The 24,882-nt window shown below is 38.9% G+C and overlaps 1 protein-coding gene across 1 annotated transcript; it reads right to left on the bottom strand.

The window, feature by feature from the left end:
* Nucleotides 1–761: 761 nt before the first annotated feature.
* On the bottom strand, nucleotides 762–23,780 carry CLDN1 (claudin 1). Its single transcript, XM_056563217.1, has 4 exons — nucleotides 23,461–23,780; nucleotides 3,977–4,141; nucleotides 3,221–3,305; nucleotides 762–2,605 (listed from the first exon to the last, which is right to left on the bottom strand). Exons 1-4 carry the CDS (start codon nucleotides 23,681–23,683, stop codon nucleotides 2,443–2,445), a joined length of 636 nt encoding a protein of 211 aa, XP_056419192.1. The 5' UTR covers nucleotides 23,684–23,780; the 3' UTR covers nucleotides 762–2,442.
* Nucleotides 23,781–24,882: the final 1,102 nt, after the last annotated feature.

Here is a 24,882-nt window from a genome sequence, read left to right as displayed (position 1 = left end):
AGGACTCTATCCAGTTGTTTCCCTATTAGTCTTTCAGGCTCAAAGGGAAAGGCACAAAAGTGTGTTTTAGAGGAAGTATCCCCTGACCATGGCCTCAGCCAGACAGCTCTACGAACCAAGTTAGCTACTGCCATGGACTTCGAGGCCGTCTTCAGTACGTCAAGGGAAAATCACACAGGAATTCAGCTGCCGATTTTAGAGAAGAAAGATGTTCTTTCAGATAATGTTTATGACTCTGATCTTGCACATCCCTGGATAATTAACTCAGCCATAGCCTGACCACTCTGGATACTGGAACAGCAGAAATAGGGGATAAGCTGTCTAAGCGCCAGAGTACCCCTTTAAACAATAGGTAATTCTCTAAAACCCATTTCCTTTGAGCTGGGAATTATCTTGATTATTTTATACATATAGAAGTGAAACTGCACAAAGTTTGCCTTAATACAAAAATCAATGGCATTTTAGTAGGCTATGCCAATGACGTTGAGCTGTGGCCTCCACTGATCTAGCAAAGTGCTTTACCTCTTAATCTCCTGTCCGTCATGCTTGACTTTATTCAGAGGCATTAGGCACCAGAAAAAGCCATGCAAAAGACAAAGTGGTGCTTTTATATTTCACAGTTATAATAAGACCCCGGTAAATAAATAAAACACAGTTTGACTATTGTAAAAACAAGTTATTTATTTTAAAAAAATTAAAAAAAAAATTATAAAACAAAATAATGAAAAAACAATATATATATAAAATCAGGTTTATTATGTTAAGGTATGCCCTGACTCCAAAACCCATTGGCATTTGGATATCCTGATTATTTCTGCCTCCTAAGGTTTGACATTTATCATGCTGATTCTAGAGAATACATATTCCTAATACTATAGCATTTAACAATGGTAAATTTACATTTTAAAGAATGAAAATACATTTTGTTATCAGATGAAGGGCAGTGTCATATATACATATACCATATGTCTTAGGAATAAATGTTTGAGGGACATTGAAATGATTTATCTTCATCTTCATCTTAATTTGTATTAGTACAGAAAACCTTATTGTCCCTTTAAAGTGAATACAGAGCTACAGGTCCCTGACATTTAGGTGGTCTTTCATATCAATGTGTTCACCTACTATTAGATGATGGGGAGGAAGAGGAACGTGCTGGCTACTTGGAACACATATAAAGTGTTCTTTATGTATATTCTTGTTATCCCAATGAAAGGGAAATATGATAAAAGCAAAGTAGATTAAGGTTGCATTTACACAGTATTTAGTTCCGTAGTTTGGTAATAATTTTGAGCAGTATTTTTAGCCCAAAAACCAATACAGAAAAAAATATAACGTAAATTGGTTTTGGTTAAAAAGACTAAACAAAATACTGACCAAAAGCTAAACAGTATGTGTGAACCTAGCTTAAGGGGCTTATTTGTGTTCATTTTCAAGCGTACCATTTTTTAAAGACAGAAAAGAGTGCATGAACCATAGAGAAAATCTGTAGGGCTACTGTGGGACCCCTGAGGGGAAGGGGTCCAGCCAGGTTAACTGAATCTCCACATGTCCTACAACGTTACCAAACAAGTGTTTGGGGCATTGAACCGAGGATGACAGAAAAGAGCTGAGAACAAACAAGTATCAATTCTTTCTGTCCTACATTATTAGTGGGGGATAACCAGCAGCAAAATGGGGCTTTATTCACTTTTCTCTGAGACCCCCTCTATATATAACACAGAAGAAAGCATTCCTCTAAAGGCTACATAAAATTTCCAAGGAAACTAGTACATAAAAACACCATAGTTTGACATTAAAGAACTATCTCATATTGTTTTGTTGGCCCGAGTTCATGACGTCCAATATATAATGCTGCTGGTTTACATAGTGGTTCATTAAATGCAATAAATAGTTACTTAGCTCCATTTAACTATGACAAATGAGCTGTACATCCCGTAATTCCTCATTATGCAAAAAATAACCTTTGAGAATATGATATGTAAAAGTGCTTAATACTTATAAATGGGGGTATCGGGCAGGAATTAGTGATGATGTGTATCGTATTAATATAGAAATCCACTTTAATGGCCATTTAGCTGGATTTGCAATACTATGTACTTTTTCAGGACTCATGCATACATTTCCATGTATAAACCCTTCTACTCTTTAATCCTCTAGCATTGTATGCAACACATTATCAAGACAAAATCAAGGGAATTTGCACTTTTGTTTTTGACAAATAGCTGCATTTTGACCTTTCAACCACATCTCTGTTAATAAGTTCGTATCTGTCATCATTTTACTTTTAAGCCGAGATGTTTTGGACCACTTTTATCTAGATACTAGAATAATGGATTGTGTTGCCGGTAAAGAAGCAGATCATTTTGGCAAGTGGGTCTGTTTTACTGGTGGCAGTAAGAAAAAAAGATTATCAAGTCCCGGTGAAATATTAATACAGAATTACACGTAGTCCTTTCCTGTAGAAGGCGCACTTTTGTTGTAGGCTCTTGGTGGTGGGTAGGAGGTCTCTTTTTTGGGACAGGAGCAGCACAGAAGGGCACCTCCCAAAATAGCCAGTGCAGCACCAGCCCAGCCGATAAATAAAGCTGGTCCAAACTCATACCTGAAAAAAAGAAGAAAAAAATAAATATGTTTTATAGGTATCTGCATTGGTAACATATATACATTGTATCATGGAACTTGCAATTGGTTCCATCCATACACCAGTCTATATCAATAGATTTGTCAGGATTTAACTTTCATAACAAGTAGTTGAAGAATATTAAAGCTGAGTACTGAATACTTTGGGCAACAAGACCACTTTGATTTGTGTTTGTAACAGTTTAACTATATAGGGCCAAGCTAGTTTTTGAGTGCCACGACTCTAACATCAACTTCTGCTACTTCAAGTGCTGCATGTGGTGGTTCATACTGATTCCTGACCTATCTTAGGTTATTGGAAGCCAGAAAAGATGACATTTTTAGTTATTACAATATGAATTAAGTACCTGGCTTTATACTGTAACATGATGGATTCAAAAAGATAAGGGAGATTGTAAACTAGACAGACACATTTCTTCACAAAGGTTCAGATTTTTATGGTATAATTCATGTTTTTCTGTTTGCTAAAAAATAACAGCATTGAAAATAAGTTATAAAGGTATGATATAAGTATGATCTAAATGGCAAAAATGGTTTTTGTGCATTAAATGTAAGTTTTGTATTGCTGTAAACTTACTTGGAGTTGGTTGGTGTAAGTACACTATAGAATCTTCTGGCAATTTGGTTTCCATACCATGCTGTTGCAATTAGAACACAAAGTCCTATAGAAAGGGAAAAAATAATTCAGTAGAGGTAACATAGTACAAAATTATTCATTAAGAACTTTTTTGTATTTAACCACAAGATTTGGAAATGTGGATGAGTCTGTTAGATGGGAAAGATTTACACAACTGCAGGACCAAACGGCAAACAAGGCGTTGTGTAGTCTGTAACCATGGAGACATAAAAGTCTGATAAACCATTATGTACACATATGCCAGAAAAGCCTTTTTAACATTGGGTGATAATTGGCTGAACAGGCATCTATTGGCCTGTCTAAAAGGCACAACAATAAACCAATGGACAAGCAAACGCCCATCCATCAGCTAATCTCACTGATCATTCAGGCCTATAAATCATGGCTCTTCTGCAGTACATCTCTTGTGTAAATAAAGGATGTGCTTCAGACAATGATGGAAGTGAATGGCCATAGAAACTATCAACCAATCATTCATGCGGATGTTTACTGCGAGTTATCAACCCATCTTAGAGGTGCTTACAATAAAAACCAATTCATCAGTGCTTGTATCGTGCAGTTGTCTGCATTGGTAAAATGAACCTTACACCCTTACACATATTATAGTATTGAACAAGTAGATAGAAGTTCAAAATGGCTGTATGATATGTCAGATCAGAATGTCATCTCAAAATACTTAAAATGAATTATTCTTACCAGAAATAATAAATAGAACGCCACCTACAATCCCAACTTTGGCTTTCATCACCTCATCCTCCTGAAGACAGGTTAGGCATTTCATACCAACTGCAGCAGTACAAACAGCAAAGAAACCCAAGATAATCCCACAGATCATCAGGGCCCGTGTGGCCTGCATAGTGCCTGAATAAAGAAAGAATTGTTGATAAGTGACATTCACTAGTGACAGTCTATTTTCTAATTTTGACCATTCATATATAATTAAAATTGACACCAATATTCCATTCCCCTTACCCATGGTTACATTAACAAGGCCCTAATGACCTTATATCTGGGGGTCTTTATGTGAAGTCTTTACATTGGAACTCTATAGCAAGGTAACTCTGAGCTCTACAGAATCAGCCAATACAAATGGAAATCCTTGCCCTTGCAAAGTCAGTAGTTTTTCTCTGCTTTTTGCAGCTGAAGATCTTATGTCTGTCCTAAGAGACCAGGGGTGCAGTGATATACAGTGCAGTCCATATAGTGATTGGCAGCAGAGTAATACAACTCCCCTTATCACACTGACTGTGTCTCCTGTGTGCAGATTCTGTAGTGTGTCCGGTGTGATGTAGTGTTTTCTAGTTAGAGGACAGATGTTCTATGTCGCTGATCTATCACTTGCTGCACTTAGGTATAACTGTAAATTAGACTGTTTAGTAAATCTGGGCCAATGTATATAAAATGAGCGCATGGCTTAAATTGTACAATAAATCATCTCTATTTGTAAAAAAGACATAAGACCATTGAATACCTTGTCAGTGTTATAGTGAACAGGGCTGATACATAGCTCAGTATGAGGGGCATGAAACCACTGCTATTTCTTTAGATGAATAGGGCTTAAAGGTAATGGAATATTAGACTCCAGTCAAACCTGACTGGTGTTTTGAGCGGAGTGACAAATGTATCAACTTCTAACTTTCCCAAGATTTTGTTAAGGACTCTTTCCTGATACATATTCAATACTTTTATACTCTAGCAAATCAATTAAAGTGCTGCATGTCCTATCACAACCATTGGATGGCCATGTACTATATACAGCATTTACATCTCCTGACATAGTAATGCAATACATTGCCTTTTCAAAGCACACAAGAAATATCAAGCCAAAAAGAAAAGAAAGGAAGGACAAACCTGTAAGGCTATGTTCACATCAGTGTTCAGAGCTCTGTTAGAGAGTTCCATTTATTCTATTCGTTAAAATGATGGGACTTTAGTGGAGAAAAAAAATCCTGCATTTCTTTCCCCCTAAAATACTGAAAAATAATGAGAAATCTAACAGAACCCTGATGTACCCCATTCAAGGTGAATGAGACCTTTTTGGGATCTGTTGGTGTCCGAAGTCACACCCACCATCCAGCCCCATTATCAGCATGTGTAACAGAGCTCCACAACGCTGATGTGAACATAGCCTAAGCATTTAATGATTTATAAACACTTCTATACTGAATTCAAAATAGAAACAATAAACTTGCAACAATTGGAAGCATTGCTATTTCCATAATACAGGACTAACCAGAGGTACAATGCAATGGTGCAAAAAGTACAAACATGATTTTTTTTCCCCCTTCTGTATTCATAGTCCACGTTCTTCTTGACAGTGGTTTGTACTGTAAACTTAATACTCAATTATTAAGATTTGACTACATGCAGAGCGCTGCTGGGGAATCCGACACCTGCCTTCTAAAAGGAACTTTGTGATCTGGTGCAATTTGGGGCAAGGAATGGAATTTTTACGCAGAAGGTAGTAGACAATTTAAATATAGAACATCATATAGTGACAATATTCCATTCCTTGAACAAAATCAACAAAAACATTTTTCTACCTCAAATGAGACCCATAGTGGCTGGAATTTCATCGTTAAATAAAAGATTGTGTGCTTGGACAAATAGCATGCTGCAACCATTTATTTCTCACATGCCAGGGTTTATCAGATACCCAACAAGTTTTGGCAGCCTTTGATAAATTGGAGTGGCAGAATCATTATTTTTGGATGACTGCTGCTGTGACCGCTTTATATTCTGTAATTCCGCACAATTTAGCTTTGGTTGCCCTACGTTGGTTTCTTTGTAATTTCTCATCATATTCCCATGATCTGCAGGAGTATTTGATCTTAGTAGTCAAACATCTCCTGACCCATCATTTTTTAATGATCAATACTACTTCAAAGTTTAATGATCAATACTACCTGCAGATCACGGCAGCTTCGATGGGGGGCGAAATTTTCTCCCTCTCTCGCCAACATCTATATGTGTTGGTGGGAGAGGGAGAACTTATTCGCAACCCATAATCCCTATGTCCATTGCATCATATGGTATGGCCACTACATCGACGACCTCCTATTTATTTGGGGGTCCGAGTAAGCGACCATACAGGGATTTGGTCAGTATGATAATTCTTTAGGTTTAATTTTTACACTCAATCATCATTCAACAGAAATGTTGTTTCTTGATTTGAAACTAAATGGAGATAGGGAAACACATAATGTCATAACTAGAACATATAGAAAAGTGATGGCAGTGAAATAAATTCTCCATGCAGGCTCTTGTCATCCTTCTCCTGTTATTGATAATATTCCTATAGGTGAGATGATACGTGCTCAAGGAAGTGCTCTAGATTGTCTGATTTCAAATTAGAAGCTGATAATATTGAAAGTCGACTATTGGAGAGGGGCTATTCAGCCTGGAACATCAGTAGGGCCCATAATATAGCAGAAAATAGGGACAGAAGCACTTTGGTACATCCTACTAAATCTGAGGACTCGAGGGCTAAAAATATTAATACACTGGAAGCCAATCAGGAAGTGGTATTCTCTACCCCATATAGTAAGCAATTTAAATCTATATGTGATATTATAAAGAAATACATGCCGATTATTTTGTCTGATCCAATATTTGTTCCAGCGTTAACGGAAGGTTACAGATGTGTAGCACGCCGAAAACCCACTCTGGGACAAAAATTTTCCCCTTGTTTATATAGTGACAAATCTTGAGCCAGTCCCGTATGGTTGGAACAGAAAGGAATTTTTAAATGGGGTCATAGCGTGTGCACACGCTGCAAAATCCTGTTGCCAACTACACATTTCAAGTCTTATACCACTGACGAGTCTTTTCCAATTAAACAATATATAAATTGTAACACCACATATGTTATTTATTTTTTTACATGTGAATCGTGTCTGGTGCAATATGTTGGATGCACAACAAATTCATTAAAAACTCGTATCAGGAAACATTTATCGGATGTCCCACACTTCAAATGTAGAAATAACTCCAAAGAGTGCCTTGGCGGGGATATTTCTTCAATGAAAGTGCAGGGAATTGAAAGAGTGTCATGTCCTCGCAGAGGAGGCAATCACAGATGGAAACTTGTGGATCGAGAAATATTTTGGATCCTAAAAATTTGATACAAGATTCCCGAAGGGTCTCAATATGAGGCAAGATGTCATCCTCCACTACTAGTCTCTAGTGTAATAGCGCCCTCTCCTTTTTCTGGTTGCTTTTTACTTTTGTATTAATATTTGTTTTTCTTTTTCTTTGGTTGCTTTATTTCTTTTTACATCTACATCCATTTTTCTTCATATATACAGTATATATTTTTCAGTATATATATTTTCAGTATATATTTTTCCTCTGTTTGGTTATTATATTTTTTCTGATTATGGTCTGTGTATTATGCGTTTTATTCGTTTGACCATTTCATTTTGGCTAGGGGTTTAATAAAAGCCGTGCCGAAAAATGTTCAACCACCACAACGTTTTGGGTATTTTATTATAAACTATTACATTATAGTGTTGGTTTTCTTAAGTACCATATAGTGATATTCCTTTTGCAGTTTCCTTCTCCTGTGTGCGAGGGATTGAGCAAGATATATTCCCTTACATATTTAATTTAAGTATTGACTTGTACAAGTCCATGTTCACACTGTCCAATTCATGAGTAGCCTTATATGCGGCATCATTATATTAGGAGTTCTTTTGCTCTCTCCTGCACACAATGAGAAGATTTGCAGTTCATTTCCTTTTAAGCTGACATCTGGTTGTCCCATATATTGTCATAAATTTAAATAAAAGTATTGGAATTTGGACACCCATCTGTTGCTTAAATCTCTAAATTTTTTAAGATACGTTAAGCATACAAATTATGATTTTAATATTTAGATAATAAATCAATAAATATGTTTTGTATTGTATTTGAGTCATATGTTTAATGTCCAACATTTGTTAGTTGGTAACTTTTCTTTTCATATATAAACAATACTGGGAAAGCAGCACAACCCACAAAGCAAAATTGCAAAAAAATTGCAAAAAAAATAATAGGAGGGTGCAAGCAACTAGTTGGGCACGGTGTGTGACCCCAATCCAGGTACAGCAATGCAAGATAGTCGCAGCACTCCAGGTGTAGGAAAAAATAAAAGTGGCTTTATTCCATTATCAAATACAAGTGCAACGTTTTAGCTGAGCATGCAGCCTTTTTCAAGCAATCTATATGTCATTGTCTTTTGCGAATAGACATGAGGGAGTTAATTTGATATAATCAGGTTTTTACACCTGCCTTGCATTTGCCTCCTCTCACCTCCATATATACGATTCTTGGAGTGTGTAATCAGTGTATGAGTAAGGTCGGCACCTGGCCGAAACGCGTCACATCCTGCCATGTACCTGTGATCTGTGTAGCTATGGTCTAATAAAGATGGCAATTTGATCTGCAACTTGAGCTGGAGTCAACCTGTCTTTTGCCATAGTCCACAATGATATAAAAAGAACTGGATCATTGTTTGTATTGCCCTGGGTGCTTTAAATGCTACAGTAAGATACATAATTCATGATTTTGCTGTATATGTCACATGTTTGCCTGAAGTTTTGTCTACATTCCACATCCTGCTTTGATTCCGTAATGTAGTATACAAACATATCCTTTGTACCATTAATATAACCACCAACAAAAGGTTATTGGAAGGGTTTCTAACCCCAGGAAACAGGCTAGCCGTATACAGCAAGACTTTGTCACTAACATAAAATGTGTTCAGCAAACATCCAACTACTTACAAGTATATACCCCAAACCATAACAATTGCCCTCGCCAAGTGGACATTGACTTCAATAACTTTTACAATTGATTTCTATTGAATGTATTATGTTTGGCTGGGGGTTGTATTATTTTCATGGCCGACTGATGTTATTATGTCTTTACACATCCCAGATTAGGTGACTGTATAATAAACATCTTTGACAATCTTCCTGTTTTTAATTCTGTGCCAAGTTCTTACTTGAAAAGTAGCAACGTTCCTGACTTGTATGCAAACCTTAAACCTGACTCTGTTTTCTTTGCAAGTTCATCCAAAAGATTCTTCTACCCCTGGATGCACGGAAACCGAGCCCTGTTATATTCTTTGTGTGTCTATGGTCTATGGATTACATTTTCATAGAGATGAAGAAAAACAGTAACATGAATTTTTAGCTGCGCCTTTCACCCTCTCTCTTTCTCTTTCTACCTATCAATCCATTTTTCCATCTATCTACCTATCTATATGGATATTCAATTATTGATATATGAATATATTTCAGTAGCAAAAGTTACATTTTATTTCAATTTTAAAATAGTAAAAAATCTTTGAATGTCCAGGCATGCTGGGAATTGAAGTTTTGCTGCAGATGGAGGCACCCTGGTTGACAAACACTAGTTTAAATGGGCACTGTCACATTCAGAAACGTTTTACTGATGAAAATTAAAGACCTTTTGCAATAGGGTTGTTTACATTTTTCAGATTTTTTTATAAAGAAAATGGCCCCTGAAAATCCTACCACTAGGGGGACATACTGGGACACTAATCAGTCCTGAAGCAGCATCAGATCAGGCTTGTCCATGAGTCATGGACAAGAGATAACTCATAGACAAGGCTGCATGAGCAGACACACAAATCACCTCCCACCACCACAAGGAGGTACACGCCCCCTTCCCCATAGAGGATTTCTAACACTGAGAGCCAAGAAAAGAGGTATTTTTATAAGAAATATAAGTTGACAGAAGCATAAGAATTAGATGTACATGGTCAAGATTAGGTACTGAGTAACATTTAAATTTTTTGTCGGATCTGAAAACTTTTTCATCACCCCACGCATGGTCTTTTTGCAACTTGACCGTAGCAAGTTGATGGGTTTCCATGCCAACTGGGGGCTTTACAAAGGTCCTTCAGGTCTGCTATGTGTGCAGTGCCCGCCTAGGTATATGTGCCGATATACAAAAGAGCAAACACTGACACATGGAAGTGCATTAATGTATGGGAGCTGAGCTTCAGTAACCTTGCATAACCACCACACAATGAACGTGACTGAGGTATCTGGCTCTGTTCACAGTTTACATCTACACCAGTGTTTCCCAATTAAGGTGCCTCCAGATGTTGCAAAACTACAACTCTGAGCATGCCCGGACAGCCATATGCTGGAAGTTGTAGTTTTGCAACAATTGGAGGTACTCTGGTTGGAAAAGACCGATCTACACTCTCAATGTTGATCTGTCCTTTAGATCACGGTAAAGATGTGATTCATGATTCTCTCAAGAACACAAAATAGTAATGGCCCTAGGGCAACCAAAAATTCCATTACCATCACACTACCACCACCATGTTTGCCTGTTTGTATGATGTTCTTGCAGTGGAATGTTGATATTTAAATAGTGGCAGACATAATAAAAACTGTTCTGTTCAGAAATGTTAAGTTTCGACTGAACTGTCCAAAATGTATTATATCAGATTACCAGGAGAACATCCAAAATTTTCCTCCTTAAAAGGAGATAAAAACTTATCCACTAAGTTTTAGGTCGCGGGGGGTCCCAACGGTCGCCCCAAATCCCCCCCCCCAACCCCCGGCAATCTAAAACTTATACCCTATTCTGCGGATAGGGGATACGTTTTTATGCATGACATATGTCCATTAAAGGAGTAGTCCAGTGGTGACTCAGTGGTGAACAACTTATCCCCTATCTTAAGGATAGGGGATAAGTTGCAGATCGCGGGGGGTCCGACTGCTGGGGCCCCCTGCGATCTCCTGTACGGAGCCCCGAGAGCCCGCGGGAAGGGGGCGTGTCGACCTCCGCACGAAGCGGCGGCCGACACGCCCCCTCAATACAACTCTATGGCAGAGCCGAAGCGCTGCCTTCGGCAATCTCCGGCTCTTCCATTGAGATGTATTGAGGGGGCATGTCGGCCGCCGCTTCGTGCGGGGGTCGACACCCGCTATGTGGCCGGAAAGCCGGGGCCCTGTACAGAGAGATCGCAGGGGGCCCCAGCGGTCAGACCCCCCGCGATCTCAAACTTATCCCCTATCCTTAGGATAGGGGATGTTTTTCACCACTGGACTACCCCTTTAAGGAAGAAAAAATTATAATTTAGGAGTTTAACTCCTGCATGGGCCCCCTATTATCCCCAGTAACAGGGCATGCTGACCCCCGCAAGAAGCAGCAGCCGATATGCCCCCTCTATATCTTTGGCTCTCCTATAGAGATATATGGAGGGGTTGTATCGGCCGCCGCTTTGTGCGTGGATCGTGACGCTCTGTTCCCAGGGAGAGCAGGGGGCCGGTGTATATAATTTTGGGCTTATAGTAGTGACGTTGGCTTTTGAATGGAAGCCAGCAGATAAGTCCCTAGGATAGCCCTTGTTTTAGTTTTGTAACTTCCTGAATGAGTTGTTAGGGTGTGTTCACACAATGCACACCTTTTTTTTCTTTTTTTTTTAAGTTTTAGTTTTACATATGGATTAATCCTATGGAATGGCTACTCAACAGGGTTATGTCATAGAAATATACGCACCAACTGCATCAGTAAGTGGCATGTCACATATTACAAGGGCTGTACAAACTATGGTGAGCATTCTCTGAGACAATTATGTGACGAGGTCTGGCCAAGGAATTCACATTTGTAATCCATGTTAAAATCCTCGTAATAATCCATGTGAACGTCCTTGTAATACATGTCAAAATGTGTTGTGTGAACATGCTCTTATTCCTCTCTTTGGGGTCATTTTTCAAAACAGAGGATTTCCCAATGTTTTCCTTTTGTAATAATGGTCCGCATATGTACGCGGACCAGTTTTTTTCTCCATTCAACTCCCGAAAACAATAGATAGCCAATGGGACTCATTGGGACCTGTTGGAGTCTGCTGTGCAATGGACTGCCCAGGTCCATTGTTTGTCACTGGAACGGACTCTGCGACGGACCTCTGGAATGGAGCTTTGACGCAGCTGTGAACCCGGCCTTACTGCTTGGTCAGGTCTAAGGCACATTCATGAAATGCCACTTTGTAGTTGTAGATAATAATAAATAAAGTCACGTATCTACTCCGCACCGTCCCCGGTGTATAAAAAGTGAAGCACACTTAGCTGTTATGAAAATGAATGGCAGGTATGTATAACTGAGACAGATGTATCAAACTGCATGCAGTCATCCATTTGTCACATATATATCAATCACTGAAATTAGTGTAAGTGACAAAAATACTGGTCCATTAGGTTGCACTTTGGTTTGATGTCCCAAGGCCTTAGAGAAAGTTCTTTGTATCAACTTCCAGATTTATACATTTTAAGAACAAGTGACTAATTTCTTCTCATATGAAATGGTGTTTCATGTTTGTGTTCTAAAAGATAGATATCCAGTTACAAGTGCTTAGGTGTTTCTTCCTACTGCTAAAGATGGAGCAATCTGGTCTTTTTATATTTAATAGGAATACTTTGCAGTAGGTAGTTGGTTTTCTGAGAAAACTGCTAAAGCTCTCCAGCTTTTCTTTGCTTTATTTCTTAAAATAAGATTGAAAATGGAGCAGTAATTGTCATGTGGAGTCAAGTGCCACTGTAGTTCCAATTTCTGTAGCAATATGTTATGACTGGCTGTTGCTAAAATGCATTGTCAGTATGTGAGAAATCAATTCAATATTTAGAAATACTGACTTACCGTATTTTTCGCCGTATAAGACGCACTTTTTCTTCCCCAAAACTGGGGGGGAAAAGTTTGTTCATCTTATACGGCGAATACACACCTAAAGCAGCGGTCCCTGCAGCCATCAACGGCCGGGACCCACGGCTAATACAGGGCATCACCGATCGCGGTAATGCTCTGTATTTACCCTTCAGACGCGGCGATCAAAGCTGACTGCCGCGTCTGAAGCGAAAGTGACACTAACCTGGCTACATCGGGAGGGACCTTACCAGCCTCCTTGGTGTCTGCTCCGTGCCGGGATCCCCTGCATGGCCGGCGCTCTCCTTCATCGTCATCATGTCGTCACGCAAGCCGCCCAAGTGCATCCAGGGCAGCGGTGACGAGCGGTGACGGGTCCGGAGGGGCGGGGACACGTGAGTATTACCTCCTATACCAGTGGTCTTCAACCAGCAGACCTCCAGATGTTGCAAAACTACAACTCCTGGCATGCCCGGACAGCCAACGGCTGTCCGGGCATGCTGGGAGTTGTGGTTTTGCAACATCTGGAGGTCCGCTGGTTGAAGATCACTGTGACCTATACTTTACATTGTATTCTCGATTTTTATCATTTAAAATTGGGTGGGTCTTATATGCCGGAGCATCCTATAGGGTGAAAAATACGGTAATTTGCAATTAAAGAGTATTAAAGGGCCTGATATTGGCGGTGTGCAACACATGGATTCTATATTTGATTCTCTTTAAAATCTTGTATCTTGGACCGCTCTCTTATGACCTCCCTATAGTCCACATTTCTTCATTTATGTCTGTTACCCCTTTTTTCCCATAATTTACTGAAAAAATATCAGTGGGGACCATGTGCAGGAACTGTAGGACCATGTGCAGGTGCTATAGCCACATGGAAAATACAGTAGGGAAGAGAATGGATGCAAATTGTGTGGGTAGATTTGACATTGCATGGCGGGTATGTTATTACTTTATGGGATATAGTTTCAAAAGTTTCCTTCTACAATACAGAACTGTAGTGTGAAGCCAAATGGATTCCAGGAAAATCGTATTACTTTGTGTGAGTCTGACATTGATAAATTGGGCTATAAGAGACCAATGTGAATTTTCATTTGTGACATGTTGGTGCTATATAAATAAGAACTACTTCAATTGAAAGGGAGACTGACTAGCCATTGGTGCACAATTCACATTGATATCTAGTAATGACAATATCTCATTTTCTTAAAGGGGTACTCTGGTGAAAACCTTTTTTCTTTTAAATCAACTGGTGGCAGAAAGTTAAACATGTTTGTAAATTACTTCTATTAAAAAATCTTAATCCTTCCAGTACTTATTAGCTGCTGAATGCTACAGAGGAAATTCCTTTCTTTTTGGAACACTGATGACATCACGAGCACAGTGCTCTCTGCTGACATCTCTGTCCATTTTAGCAACCATGCATAGCAGATGTATGCTAAGGGCAGCATGGTGGCTCAGTGGTTAGCACTGAATTTCCTCTGTAGTATTCAGCAGCTAATAAGTACAAGAAGGATTACGATTTTTTTATAGAAGCAATTTACAAATATGTATAACTTTCTGCCACCAGTTGATTTAAAAGAAAAAAAGGTTTTCACCGGAGTACCCCTTTAAATAGGGGAAATACAGCAATAATAATGGGTGATTTGCTTCTTGCTGCATTAGACTTAGGTAGGGGGCAGTCCTTGTGTTTTTTTAAAGGGATTGGCATAATATATGTCAAACTACAGGGGGTCCTGTAAGTAGAAGGGGCCCATTGCTACCTAAAAAGCAGCCTACAGCTTTATGCTGTCTAATAGATTGTACGTTCAGGATTGAAATAATAAATCTAATAACTAATAAATAGTGGTGGACTGTATGAGACACATGTAAGGATGGTAAAACACCTATTGGACTATGTAAAAGCCACTATAGGACATATGTGTTCCCTCCTTGCACAAAAATATGTAATTGTTAATGCTGTACATGATCGTGTTCACATTGACTGTTTATGCCTTCCTTTGCAGGAATGTTGAAGGCCTGAATATAGATGTGCACACCCTTCCCATTCCTCCAGTGTGGTTAAGGACTCCTCACATGGTTTCCCACCAGCGAGTTTGGTGTGGTATGTGCTGACACTGCTCTAAGATGATTCCTGGCCTATGTAACGCCAGCACTGGTATTGTGGTGTTTGTTATGGACAGCTGATAGAGACTGTGTGGACGCCTGACCAGTGAGTCTGTTGACTGAGCCATAGAGAAAGAGAACTATTCACAAAAGTGACAGTAAATACGAGGGGTGTAAGAAAAAATCGATTCACTCGATTATCACAATTTTTTATTTGGCAATACAGTATCGATTCAAAATATTTTTGAATCGATCCTTTTAGGTATGTGAAATTCGTATCTCCCGACGCCCGAAACATGCAGTTCCGGGCGCCGGACAGGTGAATTTTTCCAGCTCATGCAAGCAGGGTCGGACCTGACAAGCGCGGCGGCGCTCTGGGTGTATGGAGCGGGCTCCCGACTCGTGCCCGCTTCGTACTCTGCGGCCCCGGCTGATTTCAGTAGCCGGGGGCCACCGCTAATAGCCAGCATGCAGCGATCGCCGCGGCTGGCTATTAACCCTTTAGATTGCCGCTGTCAAAGCTGACAGCGGCGTCTAAAGGGATCTGCAAATGCTCCCTGGTAGGTTAGTGGGATGGATCGACGATCCACTGTGGAGGTAGCCGGAAGGCTTACCTCTGCTTCCTGCTGTCCCATGGCTCTGTCATTGATAGAGCCTGGCTTGACTAGGCTCTATCAATGGATCACAGAGCAATGGAGTTCAATAGAACTCTATTCATCTGTCTGAGGAATCTAATGATTCCTCCTAAAACTCTAATAAGGTGTATAAAAAAAAAAAAACGTTTTAATAAAAGTGTAAAAGGCATTGTTTTTGAGACAGAATCGGGATATATCGTGATATATCATCTCGTAAACAGAATCGGGATATATCGGGAAATATATCGTATTGTCATACGTGTATCGCGATACGCATCATATCGCCAAATTTTTGCCGATTCCCACCCCTAGTAAATACAGAGGTTAGGATCGACAACTACATAAGAATGAACCTGGACAGACTAGGACAGAGGACTCTGAATGCAGGAGTGGACCATCAGTGACTTACCTGCAGACTATAGTTCTCTAAAGCGCAGCCTGCATGTGTGACTATGTACACTACACCCCTGACTCACAGGACAGAGACTGGATTCACATCATGTTACTGCATTAGTACTGCCAGCTTGCAATTGTTATAATACAAACTGTGCCTCTACATCAGGACTGCTAAGCATTGTGAAACTGTATATATGTATTGCTGTAACCATGTGTGCTAAGCAGTCCGGCACTACGAGGGTATTCGGAGACAGGTGGGGGTAGATATATTCTGCTAGATGTGGATGTGTGGTGGTGCTCTGGTTGTCTTAGCAGTGGGATCTTCGTAATCTTGCAAGAGATAAAGGAAAAACCGGCAACTCACCAAGTTCACTTCTTCCGACTTCTTTATTGAAATAAATACTTACATATAGTATCGTGGGGAGGGGACATACACAGGGGGGATACCACAGACGACAAGCTCCGTTTCATACTTAGTTAGTACTTCATCCGGCCATCTATTTTTCCTCTATCTCTTGCACGATTACGTATTGCTGTAACCGTCAAGCTTATAGTGCCTCAACTGAGTGAAGTGTTCTAGAGTTTCACTTTAAAGAGTGTGTCAACTGCACCATCTTCGGGGGTCCTATAAGTTACACAACTTTTTCGTTTTTCTCTGTTTCGTTCCCCCTCTGAATTTGGCTAAAAATGCTGACCAAATACTTACCAAAATGTTGTGTGGGAAGCCAGCCTAAAGGGGTTATCCAGGAAAAAACTTATATATATATATATATATATATATATATATATATCAACTGGCTCCAGAAAGTTAAACAGATTTGTAAATTACTTCTATTAAGAATAAAGTATTCCTCTGTGCTCTCTCCTGTCCTATCAGACAGAGCACAGTGGAGTGCTATCCCACCCTAACTTACTGGACTTTGTCCATTGCCTGTGCTTTGTCCATGCCTGTTTTTTTTTATATATCAACTGGCTTCAGAAAGTTAAACAGATTTGTATATTACTTCTATTGAAAAATCTTAATCCTTTCAGTACTTATCAGCTTCTGAAGTTAAGGTTGTTCTTTTCTGTCTAAGTGCTCTCTGATGACACGTGTCTCGGGAACCACCCAGTTTAGAAGAGGTTTGCTATGGGGATTTGCTTCTAAACTGGGCGGTTCCCGAGACACGTGTCATCAGAGAGCACTTAGACAGAAAAGAACAACCTTAATTTCAGAAGCTCATAAGTACTGAAAGGATTAAGATTTTTTAATAGAAGTAATTTACAAATCTGTTTAACTTTCTGGAGCCAGTTGATATATAAAAAAAAAAAGTTTTTTCCTAGATAACCCCTTAACGACGCAAGACGTATATTTACGTCCTGCGCCGGCTCCCGCGATATGAAGCGCATATCCCGCATCATATCGCGTCGGTCCCGGCGCTAATCAACGGCCGGGACCCGCGGCTAATACCACACATCGCCAATCGCGCCGATGTGCGGTATTATCCCTTTAGAAGCGGCGGTCAAAGATGACCGCCGCTTCTAAAGTGAAACTGAAAGTATCCCGGCTGCTCAGTCGGGCTGTTCGGGACCGCCGCGGTGAAATCGCGGCATCCCGAACAGCTGACCGGACACCGGGAGGGCCCTTACCTGCCTCCTCGGTGTCCGATCGGCGAATGACTGCTCCGTGCCTGAGATCCAGGCAGGAGCAGTCAAGCGCCGATAATGCTGATCACAGGCAGGTTAATACACGCCTGTGATCAGGATGAGAGATCAGTGTGTGCAGTGTTATAGGTCCCTATGGGACCTATAACACTGCAAAAAAAAAAGTAAAAAAAAGTGTTAATAAAGGTCATTTAACCCCTTCCCTAATAAAAGTTTGAATCACCCCCCTTTTCCCATAAAAAAAAAAAAACTGTGTAAAAAAATAAATAAATAAACATATGTGGTATCGCCGCGTGCGTAAATGTCCGAACTATAAAAATATATCATTAATTAAGCCGCACAGTCAATGGCGTACGCGCAAAAAAATTCCAAAGTCCAAAAAGCGTATTTTGGTCACTTTTTATAACATTAAAAAATGAATAAAAAGTGATCAAAAAGTCCATTCAATACAAAAATCATACCGATCAAAACTTCAGATAACGGTTCAAAAAATGAGTCCTCATACCGCCCCGTACGTGGAAAAATAAAAAAGTTATAGGGGTCAGAAGATGACATTTTTAAACGTATAAATTTTCCTGCATGTAGTTATGATTTTTTCCAGAAGTGCGACAAAATCAAACCTATATAAGTAGGGTATCATTTTAACCGTATGGACCTACAAAATAACGATAAGGTGTAATTTTTACCGAAATATGCACTGCGTAGAAACGGAAGCCCCCAAAAGTCACAAAATGGTGGTTTTTTTTCGATTTTGTCGCACAATGATTTTTTTTTCCGTTTCGCCGTGCATTTTTGTGTAAAATGACTAATGTCACTGCAAAGTAGAATTGGAGACGCAAAAAATAAGCCATAATATGGATTTTTAGGCGGAAAATTGAAAGGGTTATGATTTTTAAAAGGTAAGGAGGAAAAAACGAAAGTGCAAAAACTGAAAAACCCTGAGTCCTTAAGGGGTTAACTATCATGGCTCCCCTTACACACATAACAGGGTGTTTTATGATGAGTTTTTGGAGAACAAGGGCCCTCTTTTGCTTGTATCTACCACTCTGGTTTGGAATGGTTAACACTATATTGTATGTGGAATGTTCTACTAGGTATGCTGTTAATTCTTGTCTTTTATGTTTGGGCGGAGTGTTGCTTTGTAGAAAATATGCAGCTCTCCGGGGGGACTGTTTTGACAGGTTTGATCTTGTCTTCCGTCTATAGCATCAGACATGTTCAGCATTGCTCAGATCCTTACCTAGATATAATGTGAATCAGCCATCTTTGCTGTGCTAAAGCCTAGCCTATAAGAAAACCAGTAACCCTTTATTAACTCATCTTTTATATCTCTGGCCAGAAATCATTTATTTTCTGGATAAAAGACACCTGGCAATTGTTTCCTAAGAGAGTGCAGTTAAAGTTTAATGGTCTTTTTGATGAAATCATTATACATGTGAGAGTCTTTTAGTCTGACACTTTTATTACCAAGATTTTTATAATTGCCCAACAGCTTCTGTGACTGCCGCAATATTTCTTGTTTAGCAAGTCTCCTGGTAAAAAGAATAAAGAAACATAAGAAAGCTGGGAGGGCGAAGGCTCTGGTTTATGGTACTTAGAAAATCTGCAGCATTAAAATTCATGCCCATTCCCTGGCAAAAAATCAAAACAGGCAAAAAGGGTGAAAAAAAAGAAAAAAGCATCAAAATGTCAATATACATTTTCCCTAATAACAATCACTCATTTATCTAGCCTTATGGAAATCTTCTGGATTGCAATGCGCTTAACCCAAAACAATGAAGTCACTCAATGAAAGTATTAATCTATCAAATTTGTATTAATATGCTAAAAAATTACATACAGAAGGTGACTCAACATCATATCATCAAATTAAGGGTAGGGTGACTCATAGAATATATGCTGCATATTTTTCTGCGGATTTTCTGCAAGTGATTTTGGGGCATGGCCTTTCGCAAAAAGCGGCGTGACCGGCCCAAAAAGGGGCTCGGTTTCACAACCCGACCAATTTACTATTGAATTCACAGAAAATCCTGTGGGTAAATGGCTGGAAATATCGACCTAGAAAAAGCTGGTCAGAAAATGGTCCCGACTTTTCCCAATAGTAAATAGAGAGGAATCCTGCAAGTCTGAAACAACTTTTTCCGCTAGTAAAAACCTGACACTCTTAGTAAATTAGGCCCATTGTGATTGTTATTTGTGGATCGGTGTGAGTACAGGGTGTCGCTTCTTTCTCCCCTGAGGGGGATCATCTCCTATTTTAAAGGAGTACTCCAGTGGAATTTTTTTTTTTTAAATCACCTGGTGCCAAAAAGATATACAGATTAGTAAATTACTTCAATTTAAAAATCTTAATCCTTCCAGTACTTATCAGCTGCTGTATGCTCCACAGGAAGGGGTACTCCCCTGGAGGGCGGGACTAGCACTCCTTTGTGCTCAATCCTCCAGTCCTATCTGACTCCTGTCTGAAAACAGAGAGGAAGGGGTTACACAGAAGGGGTTTTCTTTTTGAATTTCCATTCTGTCTGATCACAGTGCTCTCTGCTGACACCTCTGTCCATGTCAGGAACTGTCCATATCCCCATAGCAAACTTATCCTGCTCTGGACAGTTCCTGACACAAACAAAGGTGTCCGCAGAGAGCACTGTGGTCAAACTGAAAAGAAATTAAATAAAAAAAAAAAAAAAAGAACTTCCTGTGTAGTATACAGCCGCTGATAAGTACTGGAAGGATTAAGATTTTTCAATAGAAGTCATTTACACATCTGTTTAACTTTCTGTCACCAGTTGATTTGAAAACAAAAATTGTTTTCCACCGGAGCACCCCTTTAAATTGATATGCAAATTTATCGTTTGCAAATTTATCAATATTAATACGAATAAAAAAAGGTGTTCCCTTATTTTTCTCATTAATTACCTGTTCTCTTTTAAACTGTACATGTTCTTTTGGGAAGTGTTCACATAATAGTTTCCAATAAGTTTGTCATACAGCGTTCCCAGACTGATAAACCATAGGTGCGGCTAGTTATGTAGTGACAGAGGAGAATGGATTGTATCATTGCCTATAAGAATGCCTGAAAAATACTAGATGAGAGGCTATATGGGAGTTGTAATGGTGACTATAATGTTTATCACCCAGCTCTCCTAAATTCATATGAAGAGAAGAAATGGGTAATAGTCATTTGTTTAAGGAGGGGTGTGCTTGGCTTAGAAGTGTTGAATAGTGCCGGACTAGACACGTATAGTTGTATATGTCAGTAATTGGTTCCTATGGGATACTTTTGCCTTTTGTACTATACTATTAAACCAGGCCCTTCGTCGTGACTTGCCTTCACTTATTTTAAAAGCATGGTGTTCCTGATCTTCACCAAGATGAATTGTAACTTACATGTCATAAAGTTTACATTGCTCAGAACACAACATTTATACAATTCAAGCTGCGGCGTAACATCAAATAAAAAAAGTATTAAGGCAGCATTCATTGGAGCTGAACTACTGCTGCACAGATCAATATGATCTTGGTGGGACAGTTATGTACAGTCTGTCAACTTGTAATAGCCAGCCATCTGTGAGCAAATAATAATATACATCTGTAAAACAGCTCAATCTGACAATGTTCTCCCAGTCATCCAAACTAAACACCATGCAGGAAAGATGAACCTATCTTGTAGAAGGAAAACAGCAGGCAGCTCTTTATCTCTCTAAACCAGTGTTTCCCAATCAGGGTGCCTCCAGCTGTTGCAAAATTACAACTCCCAGCATGCCCGGACAGCCAACGGCTGTCCGGGCATGCTGGGAGTTGTAGTTTTGCAACAGCTGGAGGCACCCTGATTGGGAAATACTGCTCTATACAATCTCCAGCTCTGCAATGTCTGGCTTTATATGGATCTGTACTGCTTAGAACCTGCTATGTAAAACTCATAAAGTCCAATACAATTTTAACCTATTACCTTTAAAAAACATCAGGCCTAAAAGTGTTAGATGACCAATCAGATAGGTCATAAAGTGAGCCATTGGCATAAACACTCATTTGTGGTCAATATTCCTTTTACAGTTTGTTAACACATAGCTATATAGTATAATATTGTGATACTATATCATACTGTACTATTAAATATAAACCCACAGTTTTGTTACTGTACATACCTGATATTCATATGCATCTCTCAATAACCTGAAACATGCCCTTTACCAGCTTTCATAGTAAATGTATGGTCCCAGATACTGTACTATTCTGTATAATGTGACTTAGTTAGTATGTATTAGTGTAAGTGGCAGCACATTTAGGTCTATCTCATGAACACTAAATAAAACCATTGATCAGGTGATCATTTCTGAGATAAATAGACAGATGATAGATAGATAGATAGATAGATAGATAGATAGATAGATAGATAGATAAAAAGAAGAAAAGCAGCACAACCCTTAGATAGTAGGTTCCAAAGTAAATGGTGCACGCAGACTCTGGGGGTCCTGGTTAGGGATCCACTCAATTCAGGCAGGAAAAACGATCTCTCCATAGCACCATGGTGATAAAGGTGAAATTTATTCCAGAAAAGTGTCTTTACAAAAGCGACGTTTCGGCTGGCTCAACCCAGCCTTTATCAAGCAGTGCTTGAGAAAGGCTGGGTTGAGCCAGCCGAAACGTTGCTTTTGTAAAGACACTTTTCTGGAATAAATGTCACCTTTATCGCCATGGTGCTGTGGAGAGATCTTTCTCCTGCCTAGATAGATAGATATGAGATAGATTGATAGATATGAGATAGATATATAGATAGACAGACAGATACTGTATATAGATAAATATAAGATAGATAGATAATAGATAGAAAAATATGAGATATATAGATAGATATGAGATAGATAGATAGACAGATAGATAAATAAATATATATATATATATATATATATATATATATATATATATATGATAGGTAGATAGATAGATGTGACTAGATAGATAGATAGATATGAGATATATAAATAGGTAGACAGATATATAAATAAATATAAGATAGATAGATAGATGTGACTAGATAGATATGAGATAGATAGATATGAGATAGATAGATAGATAGATAGATAGATATGAGACAGACATAGATAAGTATAAGATAGATAGATAGATGTGGCTAGATAGATATGAAATAGATAGATTAATATGAGATAGATAGATATGAGATAGATAGATATGAGATAGATAGATATGAGATATATAGATAGATAGATATGAGATAGATAGATATGAGACAGATAGATAGATAGATATGAGATAGATAGATCGATATGAGATAGATAGATATGAGATATATATGAGATAGATAGATATGAGATAGATATGAGATAGATAGATAGATATGAGATAGATATGAGATAGATAGATATGACAGATAGATATGAGATAGATAGATAGATAGATAGATATGAGATAGATAGATGGATAGATAGATATGAGATAGATAGATAGATAGGTATGAGATAGATAGATAGATATGAAATAGATATGAGATAGATAGATAGATATGAGATAGATATGAGATAGATAGATAGGTATGAGATAGATAGATATGAAATAGATATGAGATAGATAGATAGATAGATAGATATGAGATAGATAAATATGAGACAGATATGAGATAGATAGATATGAGATAGATAGATGGACAGAACTCATACAACTAATTCTAAAATTCAAAAAGAAAAAAAATTCTTAATATAGTAGAATTGTACTTACTGTCCAAATTGAGCAGAGAATCATAGGTTTTGCACTGCATTTGCCCTGTGCTCTGCATGACACAGGACATCCACAGTCCTTCATAGGTCACTTGCGCTGTTATGATGGCTTCTCCAATAAAAGAGGACATCTTCCATTGAGGAATAGCTACTGCCACTATAAACCCAATCCACCCTATACAAGCCAAAGCAAATCCTAATAATTGTAAGCCTGCATTGGCCATCTTCTTTGCTCTAAGATGTTGCAACTAGTTATGTAGAACTGCACTGGACACAGGTTCTTCCTGCACTAATCTACCTGAACTAAATGCACAGAGCTGTCTGTCAGTCCTATTTAAAGTCCCCGCAGAAGTTCTCCCAGTGGAAGACAGTGTTTAAGAAAGTCAGCATCCAGAGGGTAAGCACTCCCATTCCACAAGCCTTCCCCTCCATCACCTCCCACTGCTGCTGTGGATAGCACATGTTTTTCTATGGGATGCCTGGGGTTAGTGGCTATGCCCTGAAGTCATTGTTTTGAGTCTAATACATAATACATATTTACAGAGCCAGGTGTTTTCCATACATAGGGAAGAATAGTAGAGAAATGTACAAACAGCCAGAACAATACCATGGAAAATAGATGAATCAGACCGTCACAACAGGTTTCTGCTGTTAAATATCAATTGCTTGAGGAGGATTATTGTCCAGATGTTTTGAAAAGACGCAACTTATCTTAGGGATTTATGGTATGTTATTATGGGTTTAAGTAAAACTCGAATTTACAGACAGATATTGCTACAACAATAAATATGTAAAATATGCAATTTTTTACATATTGACAAGATGTTCTCAGCTTCTGGGTTCTGCAATGTTCTTCATTTTAATGCAGTCTTGCATGAGATTTCTAGGAAACATTAAGGGCTTATTCCCACTGAGGAATTTGGTATGAAGTTTGGGCCCAGTAGCTTTAAAAAGAATCTGTGCCATAGTCTACACAAAACAAAGTTTTCTGACATGGATTTAAAAATCAGCATGTACAAAAAAGAATGTTACTTGTTACTTACTGTTGTTATCAGGAAGATTGCACCAGAATTCAGCATGAAAACCATGTGATGAAGTCATTCCATTGTTATGGGGGGCATCTTCAGTAAGAAAAGTCAAAATTTGAATCAAACATGGACAACTGACACTGATAAATGACTGATTTTTTTCCAATGGGAAAATACGTAATCTGCACAAAGCCTTAAGCGTCTGATTCTGCTGTTGGGGGGTGGGTGGCATTTGGACCCAAGGGGTGGGTGGTATTCCAATTAAACATTTATTTTTTTAATGCCTCCCCATGCATTTAAAACAAACAAACATTGTACTTACCTCCCTAGCTTCCCCACTGCTCCCACTTCTAATAACATCCTACTCCCTACTGAGCCAATAACAGCAGAACAGG

The sequence above is a fragment of the Hyla sarda genome, chromosome 3 (genome assembly GCF_029499605.1).
Source record: "Hyla sarda isolate aHylSar1 chromosome 3, aHylSar1.hap1, whole genome shotgun sequence".
Lineage (NCBI taxonomy): Eukaryota > Metazoa > Chordata > Amphibia > Anura > Hylidae > Hyla > Hyla sarda.
The sequence above is the reverse complement of the archived record's forward strand: the minus strand, read 5'-3'. Positions and strand labels throughout refer to the sequence as shown.